This window comes from Sminthopsis crassicaudata, chromosome 2 (genome assembly GCF_048593235.1).
Source record: "Sminthopsis crassicaudata isolate SCR6 chromosome 2, ASM4859323v1, whole genome shotgun sequence".
NCBI classification, from domain to species: Eukaryota; Metazoa; Chordata; class Mammalia; order Dasyuromorphia; family Dasyuridae; genus Sminthopsis; species Sminthopsis crassicaudata.
This window is the reverse complement of record NC_133618.1, coordinates 608631497-608645326: the sequence shown is the minus strand read 5'-3', so window position 1 is coordinate 608645326 and position 13830 is coordinate 608631497. Positions and strand designations below refer to the sequence as shown.

At 40.5% G+C, this 13830-nt stretch overlaps 1 protein-coding gene across 5 annotated transcripts in view; it reads left to right on the top strand.

Annotated features, from left to right (window-relative positions):
- Positions 1–1884: 1884 nt before the first annotated feature.
- Positions 1885–13830, top strand: part of ALDH18A1 (aldehyde dehydrogenase 18 family member A1) — a 47005-nt gene continuing 35059 nt past the window's right edge. For 2 of the 5 annotated variants that reach the window (XM_074295937.1, XM_074295933.1), the window contains exons 1-4: positions 1955–2026; positions 4837–4952; positions 6501–6660; positions 10366–10499. In XM_074295937.1, coding sequence (XP_074152038.1) covers positions 10409–10499 — 91 coding nt within the window. In that variant the 5' untranslated portion in view covers positions 1955–2026; positions 4837–4952; positions 6501–6660; positions 10366–10408. Of the gene's footprint in view, positions 2027–4836; positions 4953–6500; positions 6661–10365; positions 10500–13830 lie in introns of those variants that run through there. The other 3 variants (XM_074295936.1, XM_074295932.1, XM_074295935.1) reach the window with 3 other exon arrangements.

Sequence of the window (13830 nt, the reverse complement as noted above, 5' to 3'; positions counted from 1 at the left end):
AGCTGTTGAGTGTCTCAGGCTGGATTTGGACTCAGTCTTCCTGACTCCAGGCCAGTGCTTTGTCTCCTTTATTACCTAACTGCCCCTGAAAGACTCAGCCATACAGTGATCCAAGACTAGTCTGAAGGACTTAAGATGAAAAATGCTAGCCACTTCCAGAGGAAAAACTGATGGAGGAAAATCTGAATGAAGATTAAAGCTTATTAAAAAAACAAAAAAAAACAAAAAAAAAAAAACCTTTTCTTTCACATCAGGACTTATGTGAAAATGTTTTTCATGACTTCACATATATACCATTTCAAATTGTCTTCTCATTGAGGAAGGAAGAAAATTTGGAGACTCAAAATTTTAGAAGTGCATATTAAAAATTTTCACATGCAATTGGAAAAAAATTAAAATTTGAAAATGAGTGTTGAAAAAATTAACTCCTCTACTCATGGTATTGTCCTTTTCTAGCACCAGTACCTGACACAGAGTTAAATGCATAATGATTTTAATTTTTTTATGTTTTTCAATATTTAGGTCACATTTCTTTTGCCTTTATTATGCTATATGGCATGAGAAATTCTTTTAAATAACACTGCTGTGGATTCAACATCCAAGATATATAAATTAACAGAAATAAGAGCACAAATCTTTTTCATCCCCCAAAAATAAGGGGTCAAAAGATACGAACAAACAAAAGTTGTGAGGAGATAATGTGTTAGGCCCAAGAGGAGGCCCTATCCCTTATAAATACCCCGATAAAACTAAAAATGCACCAGAAAAAAAAAAGAAAAAGAGAACCAACGAGAATTATCAACTGTTTTATTCCGTTCAGAACTGCATTACAAAGACTACCGGAGTCTGATCGAAGTGTTGATACTGGAAGTTTGGTCTTGTCCTCAAAAGTAATGAGGTTGGAAGAAGGGAGGAAGAATTGACAGGGAAATTACATGTCATTAATTGAGGTTTTATCTGAGAACCTTAAAGCTGCTTTCGGATTTTCCATTACACTTTGGACAGCCTTTGTGAAACCCCCACTATATAGGAGATATCGTATAGGTACCAATAAAATGTAAAAACGCCCCAAACGAGACACTTCCGAGCCATTTTTCTTGGCTTATAGATTGGGCAGGAGGAGCTATCCACTTACTATAAACAGGTGGCAGCGAAGGATCTTGAAGGATCCTGTTTGCCACAAAAGCAAAGTTCGAGTCAAAGGATCCAGAAAGGACCTAAGTAGGGAGGGGAAGGGGGGACGGCGAGCCTGAGGGACTTCGCCTGCCTTGCACCGCGCGGATCTGGCTCTGGAGGATTCACGCTCCGGGAGAGGGACGTGGCCAGAACGGACTGAGGGGAAGGGGTTAGAATCGCCCAGCAAAGGACATTTTTTTGACCCAAATATTTCGTCCATACAGTCTCTTCTGAGCGGTGCATTGGGAAACTCAGTTTCCGTAGGGAATTGCAGCGATCTCTGGAGTGGTCGCCCCAGGGAGACATCCTTGCCTCTCGGTTGCAAGATTTTCCCACTCGCGAAATAAAGCCAATAGTGGGCACTCAACGCTCAAGTAGGATGCCATGCTCGGTATTGTTGGCGGATGAAAAGAAAAAGGGGACAGCTCCCCTGGCGCGAGAAGAGCGGGACCCGGCATTCTTTCCACGACCATTAAGGCTCCGACCCCCGGAGGTCCACGCGTCCAGTCTGCAGCCTGAAAAAGAAAGTGCCCCCAGGGTCCCAGGCGCAGACAGTCTAGAGACGGCGAAAGGGCGGGGGCGGGAGGAGACGGGGCGGAGCGCGCCACGTGGAGAGTCGTCCATTCTCAGAAAAGGCCTACGTCGGAGCCGCAGCCGCTCACGCGGCATCTCCACCTCGCCTGCGCCTCTGGCGTAAGCTAAGCCTTGGGCGGGACGTCGGCGGCCGGGGGCGGGGCGGCCCGGCGCGCGCTAAGAATCGCGGCTCTACGTGGACTCTGAGCAGACGTAGCCTGCGCCCCGAGGGAGCCTTCCATCCCTCTTTGGGGGAGGCCTGCGGCCGAGGAGCCAGGTAAGCGGGCTGCTGAGGCGGACCAGGAACTGGGCTCGGGCCGGGACGCTCCCACCCGGCCGTGGGTAGGCGCACGCGGCGGGGTGGGGGGAGAGCGGAGGAGGAGGGGTCCTGGGGGACGCAGAAGGCCTGGGGGCTCAGCCGCGGTGCCCATGTGCATGCGGAGAGAACTTCGGCGCTCGGACGGGCGAGTGTTCGCGGCTGCCGGGGCGAGAGCATGGGCTTGGGGTCGTGGTACCCAGGGCCCGCCGGGCCGCCGGCCCCTGCCTGGTCCATCCCTCTGCAGCGCTGCGGCAGCCTGGCCCTGGGCCCAGCGCAGGAGTCAACTTCGGAGGGCTCCCCTGCGGCTTCTCGGGCCAGTCCCCGCCGGCGGCCGGGGCCCGCTTAGTTACCTCCCCGGGGGTCGTCCGAGTATGGCTGGGTGCCGAGGCCGAAGGGCCTGACATCTGGAGCCGCTGCTTGATGGGCGCTGCTGACGCTGGCCCGTCTCGCCGCTTAGAACGAAGCCATACTTAAATGGAGCGGCGCACACTGAGGGCTGGCGGACCGGCCAGAGGAGCTGTCGCATTGTTTGGCCGAGATCTCGTGTGCCGCACCCCCTGTGAGGGCTAAGGTACGGGTGGTGGTGGGCCCCCTCCTCCTCGAAGGAGTCAGGCCAACACGGTACGGGACTTGTCCCAAGTCATACAGCTAGTGTCGGACGCCGAATTCGAACTCGGGCTTCCTGGTGTCAGGACCAGGGTTCTATCCACTGATCCACCTGTCTGCCTCTTTTTAAAAAAGCCTGCAGCACCTGCCACTCTCCGGCAGTCTCCCATCCGAGAACTAACCAGGTTACTGGGCAACCTTAGTCTTCCGATCGGACTGGATCGGGACTCATTCATACTGCCTGGCACGTAGTAGGGGCTTGCTAAGTGACTCATCGCCAAAGGAAACCTATTACATTGAAATAGAGTTATCAAAGACATGTACAAATCTTGACTGAAAAAGGACCGTTATGTTGAAATATAGTCATCAATATATATGTTTAAGTAGTTGATTGCTAAAGGAAACAAATTAAATTGAAATATATTTATCAAACTACACACACACATACCTCTACACGTAAAAAAAAAAAAAAAAAAAAAAAAAAAAAAAAAAAAAAAAGAACAGACTCCAAGAATACATGGAAAGGATGCTGAGAAGGGAAGGCACCAAGGAGAATAGAGAGAAAGAGGGAAGGAGGGAAGGAATAGCTTCTGGGAATTGGTGGAATTCAAGTCGTCTTGGAGAAGTCAAGGAAACTGAGGTAAAGGGGGGGAGGGGAAGATATGGGAGATAGCATGGAGATCTATTCCAGAAACTGCAGGCAGGCTGGAGAAAGATTTGGGGCATTGAGCATGTGTGATAAACAGACCCTTGGCTACTATGGGAGGCTTCTAATGAGTGTTTTTATGAAAAGGTTGGGAGTGAAGTTTAAAAAACTTCTGTTTTCAGGGATTCTCAAACTATATCTCCCGGGCCAGATGCGTGGAGTGAGGACGTTTATGGGGCCCGCTGGGTTATGGCAAAGGGCTGAGGGGCGGAGATAGTGTGAGCTTTTGTTTTTACTATAGTCTGGCCCTCCAACAGTCTGAGGGATCCGTGAACTGGCCCCTATTTAAAAAGTTTGAGGACCACTGGTAAATGTCTGAGATAAGGACCTTTTGTTTTGAATTCCTAGAGAATAGTATTGAGGAATAGCCAATTTAGTCAAAATATCAAAAAACTATTTGCTCTAAGTAAAATACCTTTTGTTCTAAGGAACCAATCACTTGCTTTAGAATTGAAACATTGTCTTCCTTTCTAGAGCTGGAGCTGGAAGTTTACTCTATACTGTCTTCCTTTTACTGCTGAAGGAACTGAGACCCGGAGAAGACTGGTCTTGAAGGGTCAGCTCCAAGCTCAGGTTCCAACAAACCTCCTAGTTTGCCACTCAGTCTACTAACTATATTTCATTGAGAAAAGTTCAGGATTTCAGTCTGTCAGAACATAATATATTGGCTGCTGTGAGTTATAGATGGGTTTTTTGATTTGGCCTTGACTTTTTGGTTTGGAGTTCTGGTTCACTGCTTTGGTCAGTGAACCTCCCTGTGGCTTATTTATTAATGGGATTTTATTTTTGTTCCAATGATGAAAATTCACTTTTCCTACTTTTCACTTCTTCCCCTGAAAAAGAGAGAAAAGCAAAATCTATGTAACAAAAATGTATAATCACACAAAACAAGTTCTGGCATTGTCTATGACTTATTTAACTGAAAAGTGGACATAAAAAGCAGTGTCATCTGAGGCAGTGGCTTGAAGATCTTATTTTGGAACCAGATACTGTTGTCTGCTCTACCTAGGTAATTCCTTTAAGGACTCTGTTCTATAGACCAGCAGGATGACAAATTTCAATTTCAATAAACAGTTGCAGCTGCAAAATTAGTAGAGGTTACCAAGAAATCCTTCATTGATGAAATCAAAAGACTTCATCCCATCCCACCTTCCAAAAAATCTATGGTAATGCTTGTCATTTAGCACCCATTTATTAGCTGGCTGTGCAGAGAGCACCAAGTGAGATGGGGGTATACAGAAGAAAGCATGCTCCTTGTGCTCAGGGAAGCTTATATTTTGGCAAGAACTTGGGATATTAAGTATGTTTCTAAATCCACAGTACTAAATGGTCGGTCATTGTGGTACAGAATAGAAGAGCCGAAGAAAGGTCAAAAGTGCTCTTCAAGGCTTGAAGACTTCTGGATGTCCTTTTTGTGTGCACAGTACTTTTAATTTTTATTTTTTTTAAATCACAGACACTTTGTGTTGAGAAGGACTTCACAAGTCATCTAAACCAATTCATATGGAAATAAGGATTCGCTCTGTGACATCCCTAAGAAGTGGTCTCTCAATCTTCTCTTGGTGTTTCCAGGCAAGGAAGAATACAGTACCATGCCACTTTTGGACAATCTGTTTAACAAATTGCCTTGAGGAAAGAAAGAACTTCTGTGTGAGAGTGGTTGATCAGGGACAGTTTGTGGAGAGCTGATTTTAGAACTGGAACTTGAAAAGTAGCTAGGATTCCAAAAAGCAGCTGAAATTTGGAAGGGAAGAGTTTTTTTGGCATAAGGAATGGCAGGGTGGAGGGGGAATATATAGTGTATGGGTGGTAGAACTGTTTGACTAGAGCTTAGCACCTATAAAATGATCAGTCTGAGATTAGGCTGGAAAGATAAGAAAGTAGTCAGCCTTGAATGGGTTTGAGCTGGGCCTTGGAGGAAAAAAAACATTTAAACATATAGAGAGAATGTTTACATATAGAATATGCCAGGAGCAATAAAGAAGTTGAAATTATTTAAATGGGGGACTGCTGTTAAGAAGTAAATTGTGTATTTACAGTGAGACTAAATTATGAAAGATTTTGAAAGTTTGTCTCATAGGAGTTTAAACTTGATACAGTAAGCAATAGGCAGCTATTAGTAGACTGCTTGACACAGAGTAGGTACATAATATTTGAATATTGATTTAGAATTTGAAGGGTTCTTAGGTCTGGGGAAGTTAAATAATTTGTCAAATGTGAAAATGGAATAAAGAGCAGAGAACTTTGCTGCCTTTTAAAGGATAATTAATGTACAAAATTCAGAAAAACACAAGAAGACTTGTGTGAGGATGAAGAGCAACGAAAGCAGAAACAAAAAAAATACAAAATCAATTTGGATGGAAAAGCAACAAAATTTAGTTGTAACTGTGAAAGTTAAGTGTACATTTCTTATCTACAAAATTACTATTTGGGAGATGGGGGTGGGGACAAGAATGTGAATAAGATATGTTCCCCCCACTCTCAATTATCTGGAAGAAAATAAGATAAAAATATACTGCAGAGCAGAACATGGTATCAAAAGTACAAAGAAATCATAGTGGGAGTCTGAGAGATCCTGGTAGAAGTGGGATAGGTGGCTCAGGGAAAGCTTCCTGAAGGAGGTGGCATATGATTCAATAGGGTTTTGATATAAATGTAAAGGATATACATGAGAAAAACAGAGACACTTAGATTCTCACAAATGGTGGGAGTCCTCTGTGCCATTGGCACTGAACATCTGACTGAAACATATTATCCAATTCACTTAATGATTACTGAATAAATTGCTTTTAGAGCTATCATGGAGCTCAATAAACAATTTCCCAGAAGATTTTATCACCCAGTGCATTGTTTCTTATACTTCTAGATGTTTAAAAGACCTTCCAACTTTTTTTTTAAGAGACCCCTGACAGAAGAATAAATGGGAATGAAAGGGAACAAATAAAGTGACTTGGAAAAGCTTAAACAGAGGAGAACCAGAATCAGTACGGGGAAAAGGGTTAGGAAGGTGTAGAGTATAGAAAAGAATCCAGTCCTCTAGACTGTTCAAAAGACTTGAGGGCAAGTTCTGCATTTTGACTTGTAGTCCTGGGGAGGTCACTTGCCCTTTTACTGTTTCAGGGAACTCTTTTTAGAGTATCTCTTAAAGAACAAACATGTCCTTATCTGCTTTGGAAAAGGGATTTCTTCATTTGAAGTTCCTTCAAGGTGATGTCATCAGTCTGATAAAAAACATCTTCCAAGGAATGGAAGAAGAGGTGATGAGCTACTATGAAGAGGGGTATGTATTACAGGAACAGAAGGAAAACCTGAACAAATGTATGAAGTTTTAAAATAACTGGACATGATTGGGTAATAACTAGGAGTTTGATTTAGTTATGAAGTAAAATATATGAAAGGGCATTATAAGAAATTAGACTAAAAAGTTAAATTGGTGCCAGTTGAAGAGAACCTGAAGAGAATCAAAATAAAGATGTGTATTATATTGTGTATTATATATGTGTAAGCTATGGGGTGATTCACACCTTTAAGCTGAGAATCTACATATTTGAAAGACTTTTTAGGATATTATGGAAGGAAAAACTAAAGAGGGGGGAGATTTGTTATTTAGGGGAGATATTCAAGGACTATTACTACTTGCCATTTTCTGTTGTTCTTATTCATTTACTTTCCTTTTTAATCTGATTTTTCTTGTTCAGCAAGAGAATTGTATAAATATGTTTACACATATTGGATTTAACATTTTAACATATATAACATCTATTGAATTACTTGCCATCTAGGGGAGGAGGTGGAGATAAGGGGAAGATATGAAACACAAGGCTATGCAAGGGTCAGTGTTGACAAATTATCCATGCATATGTTTTAAAAATAAAAAGCTTTAAAAATTAAAAAATAAAATTGACTCAGTTCTCTACATATTTGAGAAATGAAACCTTTATCAGAGCTGCTTGCTATAAATCTCTTCCCTCTCCCCCAGTTTTCTACTTTCCTTCCAATTTTGGTTGCATTGGCTTTCTTTGGGCAAAATATTTTTAATTTAACATGATCAAAATTATCTATTTTACATTTTGTAAACAAGCTGGAAAGTTTTTGAATCTACTCCTGGCATAAACCATGTGTTATTTGAGGAGAATGTCATTTCTAATAAGTTAGCTCCTTAAGTGTTGAATGTTTTTATCACAATGCATATGACCTTCAGTTTTGCCTATCCTTTTTATACATATGCAGTCAGAAGGGTGCTTTTGGCATACCAAAAGCCACAATTTGTAGACAGACTGCAAACTGTTGCTATTGTATGGAAGTTTTGTAATCTGAATGAGTGCTCCTGGAGAAACTCAACCCCACAGAATTGACATTCTCTTTATAAGAGAAGTCAGAAGACATAAAAATACAGAAAAGGGGGAGCTTATAGTATCTTCTTTGAGAAGTAAATAAGAAGCAAATTTTCAATATTCTGAGACATCTCTTTTACTTGGTTTATAACAACAAAATCCAAATAATCAAAAAGAATATAATTGGAGGAGTACATGTACCAAGATGTATGGCAACATATGAATTAGTAGAGAAAAAGCCCTCAAACCAACTCAGCATGTGGCTTTAATGCAAAGGTGGGCATTGTGGAAAATGGTCCCCAAAATGTCAAAAAGTGACTTTGAGGATCCAGAAATAAGAGACTATTGAACCCTAAGGTGATTAGAGCACCTATGGTTTGTTGGTGCTCATCTGTCCTGCCATCTGTTGAAAGTTGAGGTAAGCTGGAAAATCAGAATCAGGGATAGCCACTTTTGCCTCGGATGGGGACCTGTGTGATTGGGCTGCTCAACTTTGGCAGGCAGTGTGTGTATACATGCTTCATGTGTGTGCTTAGATGTTCTGATCAAAAGTACCATCTTTGAAAGTAAATCGTCTGTATTCTGTTTTGGATAGGACTGAGAAGAGTGGGTGGGTGGAAAGGGTTGGAATCACTGCCCTTTGCCTCCTGGGGAATGGGTGTTACATAGATGTCACCATGATTTTCCTCAGCTTCCGCTACCCCATCAAATCCCACCACAACCAAGAAAGAGAAGTTAACCTTGGGAGACCCTTTTCAAGAGATCATAACCACATGATTGAGAACATTCCAGGACTATGGTCCCCTTCTCACTGAGCCTTCTGGGACTTGAACTGGAGTCCTATTTTCCACGTATCCTTTTCTCCATCCTTCTCACTGTCCCTTTCTTCCTCCTCTTTTCCCCAGGAGGTGACAAGGAGAGTATGGAGGAAAAAGGGCTGACCTGAGCATGTAGTAGCTAGTTGAAGTCCATGTCTGGCCAGCTAGCTCTCACAGCACATCAGAACCCCCCCCCCCCCTCACCCTGATAGGTTTCATAGATTATCAAAATGTGAACTTTTCCCAGGCTGTAGCTCACTTCTTCTCTTTGCCAAAAATCAATGTTTCCTTCCTTGGTTGTGTGCTCAGCAATAGACAGAATGGGGAGCCCGTGACCCAGCCCCAACGGGATTGTTGGGTATCACTATCACTTGGGTTCACTTACACTTCTTTATTTATGTCATGATTATTTTGCTTAAAGGTATAAGTAAAGAAAATGCTTTATTTTTAGCCACACACATACAAAGAAATATGCTACTCAAAAGCCTAGAGCTGTGTACCCTGAATATGTGCTTGACAATTGGAAGGGTTTATCGTGGCAGGCACAGACGTCATAGAAAATGAAATTGACTGTATCTTCCTAGATATAAGTTGTTAATATTGTGCTGAGTCTTGTCAGCATCAGTAAACTGTTCTGTGAGATCATTAACAAGGTAAAGCAGATAACAAAACCAATGGATTAGAAGAAAGAATAAAGGTGAGAAGAGATGATAATTATGGCACCTCCACCCTAACCTGTTTAATGAACTGGTGACTCAAAGAAATGGGAAAGTTTAGTCGATAAAATAATAGACACCAGAGTAGCAAGATAGATATAGACAAGAAACTATTTTTATGGGGCGGCTAGATGGTGCAGTGGATAGAGCACCAGCCCTGAAGTCAGGAGGACCTGAGTTCAAATCTGGCTTCAGACAAATTAGCCAAATTAGGACACTGAAAGCATTTGTGAAGTATGCATAGATAGAGAACAGCATTTATATGTGAAAGAGCAGTTGGTATTTTTGTGATTGTCTATGTTCTTTTCATTGACAATAGTGGAATCATTACAACTGTCATCTCAATACCCAGTGTTCTATGTAAGGAAATAACAGTGACAGTCTCTTCTGTCTGCATATATTTTGAGATTCTATTTGGTCTTCCTCTCTCTACTTTCTCCTTCCATTCATCTGCCTTTCTTGTTGCTGCCTTGGCAGTGTTGTATATTATCGAGGGTTACTCATCTAATAAAAATCTTCCATATTAGTGGCAGAGTAAAATTAAAATTCTGTGGTGTAGCATTCAAAGCTATTCACAATTTGGTGCCACCCAAAGACCTTCTAGCCTTTTTTCCTGCTTTGTCTCTTTGAGATACTCTGTGTTGAATCCACACTGACTATTTATGTCTTCTATATGTGTCCTGACACTTTCCCTCTTCTTGCCCATTGCTATGATTTTCCTCTTCCTGCTTATTGAGTTACTGCCCATCCTTGGTTTCTTATTTTTATAATTGTCTACACTTTTCTTTTTAGTCTTATTTTTATTGATATCTTTTTTTCATGATAGCACCATCATGCTTCAGATTTGGGCTGAATCGGATAACCTCTCAGGTCTGCTTTAACTCTTATGATTTAATCATTCTTTAACCTGAATTTGCTTATTGGGGTTGTATCCATATGTAGGAGGAGTGGGCATGAAATGTCTGATTCATTCTTTCTCATCTCCAAGACCTTTAGGGCTGATCTCTGGGATGGAGAGGAATGAAGCAGCAGGATGAGACCCTTGTCCTATAAAGAAGCTTAGGAGGAGATGACAACCTGTAACAAATGTTTTGTTTTGTTTTCCTTTGTCTAAAAGAAAAAGAACCTGCAGATAACTTGATCAGTCTACGCCTCTCAGAATGTTGAGTCACATCGTTAGCAATTCTGGCTTTCGGCCCTTCAGCCATTGCCTCCTCTCCTGGATCCGATCCACAGCTGTCTCTAGACCACGTATGTATCTTACCCTCAGAATCAGGTGAAGGTTTCAGGGAAAGAGGGACTGAGGAAATGGGGGGTGGGGTGCAAAAGAAAAAAAATTCTTTCACTTTTGAATGTGTCTTCTGAAGACCTCCTTGCTCTAATTCTGTTCCTTTTTTTTTCTTTTTTTTTTTTTCCCATTTCTGATGGACTTCCTGTTGGATTCCCTACGACAGTTGCTTCAAATTACTTTTTCTAACTCTTCTCCCATCTCCAGCACTCTGTTTTGGGTCCTCTCTATGAATGGATGACCTTGTCTTTCACTTCACTGAGAAAATTGAAGTTATCTATAGAACCATAGAATTTAATTAGAATTAGAAGGGACTCCACCAATCATTTAGTCCAAACTATACCCTAAAAAGAATTCCTGTTTACATTATATATGATAAATAGTAATTTGGCCTCAACTTGGATCCCATCAGTGAAGGAAATACACTATCTCCCAAGTTAACCTAATCTGACTTTTAACAGTGCTAATAGAAAATTTTCCTTTATATGAAAATAAATTCACCTTTTTTTCTGACTTTCAACAATTGGTCCTGGCTCTTTCTTCTGTGGCCAAAAAGGTCCTTGTTCCATGTGACAGCTTTCCAATGCTTGCTAACAAGTATCATGTCCCCCCTAAATATTTCTAGCTTCTTCATCATATCCTCATATAGTGTAGATTTAAACCCCTTCACTTCTTTATTCCCTTTCTGATGCTGGCTTATCAATGGCCTTACTAAAAACCCTGATGTTCAGAATGAAATACAGTATTCTAGCTATTCTTGAGAACTCTCATAGCAAGTCCAATGGGACCAAAAGCCTTTCATTCCTGGAAGCTGCCATGCTTATCTTCTTGAAGTTCAGGATTTCATTTTTTTTTAAGCTATCATCTCACTTTTGATTTATTGAATCACAGAATTTAAGAGATGAAAAGCATCTTGCTGTCCATCTAGGCCAACTCATACATTAAAGGAATCTCTCTATAATATACCCAATAAGTGGTCATCCATCCTGTGCTTGCAGACCTCAGAGAAGAGAACCAATCAGCTTTTTGAGGTGATGATAGTGCTTTGATCTACATAACTTCTGATTTTTTTCATTGTTGTAATTGTTAGAAGTTTTTTCTCATGTCTAGCCTGAATTTGCTCAGCAGCTTTTTGACTTTGGCTCTTTGGGATGAAATTGAACAACATTAATCTTTCATCTATAGGCAGAACTTCAAATTCTTGGCTGTCATGTCCCTCTCAGAGGATCAAGTTGTCCTTCTTGAAAAGGCTAACCCCTTCACATAATTTTTTTTCTCTATCCCCTCCTGTTTGTTTTGGAAGCTTACTCCATTGAATGATCTATTGATCATTTTCTTTTCCACTGTCATCTATAGCTTCTCTTCATATATTGGCTCTTCTCTTTTAAGGGCAAACAGGAAAATCATCTATACTTCATCCTCCTTAAAAAATGTCTTCCCTTGCCCCTATCAGCTCCCAAGCTATCAAATATCTCTTCTCCCTTTTATTGCTAAATTCCTAAAAGAGTAGTTTATACTCTTTCCTTGTCTAAAGTTTTACCTTTTTACCACTCTAGTGAAACAACTCTCACAAATAAGCTCTTCATTGCTAAATCTAGTGGCCTTCTCTAGTCTTTATTTCTCTTGATCTATTATCAGTATCAGCACTGTTGACCACCTCCTTCGTTTGGCTGTTTTCTCCTGGTTTGGCTTCTGTGATACTGCTTTTTAAAATTTCTTTTACTTCTTTGCTTTTCTTTCAGCATACTTTATTGATTATCTTCCTTCTGTCCCCCCGCCCCCCCCCCGAAAGGCTTCTGTTTTAGGTCCTTTTCTTTATCTTTAGTCTCTTCCTTAATGATCTCATTCACTCCCAATAGGTTCAGTTATTACCTCAGTCATAGGATTTCCCAAAACTAAGTTTTTTTGTCTTTTATTTTACTTCCGTCTCAATTACATGTAAAAAAAAATTAACATTCATTTCTAAAGATTTTGAAATCTAAACTCTCTCCCTCCTTTCCTCTTCTTCCCTCTTCTTGGAAAGGCAAGCAGTTTGATACAGGTTATACTTATGAAGTTATATAAAACATATTTCTATATTGGCCATGTTGCAAAAGATAATACAAACCAGAAAAAAAAAACCAACAAGAAAAACAAAGTCAAACAATTCCATTTTCTTCCGGATTCAGACTTTTTCAATTCTTTTTCTGAAAATGGGTAACATTTTTCATTATAAGTTATTTAGAATTGTCTTAGATCATTGAATTGCTCAGAATAACTAAGTCATTCATAATTGTTCTTTGTACATTATTGCTGTCACTGTGTGCTTTCTTCTGATTCTGTTCACCTTGCAACAATTCATGTAAACCTTTCTGAGGTTTTTTTGAAAATCATCCTTAACACTCATATACCATAACTTGTTCAGCCATTCCCTCCAAAAGTATATCTCTAACCCTAATATTTTTCCTAAGTTCCAATCCTACATCTCCAATGCTAGACACATGGATGTCCTGCTAACACTTCAAACTCAAAATGTCCATAACTGAACTTCCAACTTTCAGTCACATAAGCTTGAAAACTTATTCATCTCTGTTTTCTTCTTATACCCTTCTTCTGTTACTGCTAATATCTAATAGTAAAGTTCTGGAAATTCTCCCCAGAGAACATCTCTTAAACCTGTCCCCTCATTTTGATTCATGCTACCACTCCTTTGGTTAAGGCCATCATTACCTCATGCCTGAACTATTGTAAGAGTCTTGTAATTGGCCTGCTTTTTTCCATATTCAGTCTTTTCTAGTCTATTCAGCTGTTTAAGCTTGGCATTAAACTATCACCGTGGCTTTATTTCAAATATTACATTTCTTCATGCACTCCACATTTCAGTCAAGCTAACTACGGTCATTTCCATGACCTCAGTATGGTATTTCCTACCTCTGTGCATTGTGGCAACTGCCATCTCACACCTGGAATGCACTGCTTTCCTTCTACCCTCAAAAGTGTTCTTTTCCTTCTCACTGTGTCTGGAACTTTCTTTGGCCCCATTATATCTATCATATTATACTTACCTGTCTGTATGTCATTTCTTCCCTAGTAGAATGTATGCTTCTTAACCATGTAATTTTTCATCTTTATACAGGTACCTTGCACCTAATGATGTCTTATATATAGGCTCTCAATAGATATTTGTGGAATCCATTTTGGATGCGGGGAACGGTCTGAGAAAACTATAGATAGTAGATTTAATTATAATCTATTATGTTTGTAAAAAAAAAAACAGATTTTACTTTTAATTCCTTTAACTTTTGCTTTTGTGTT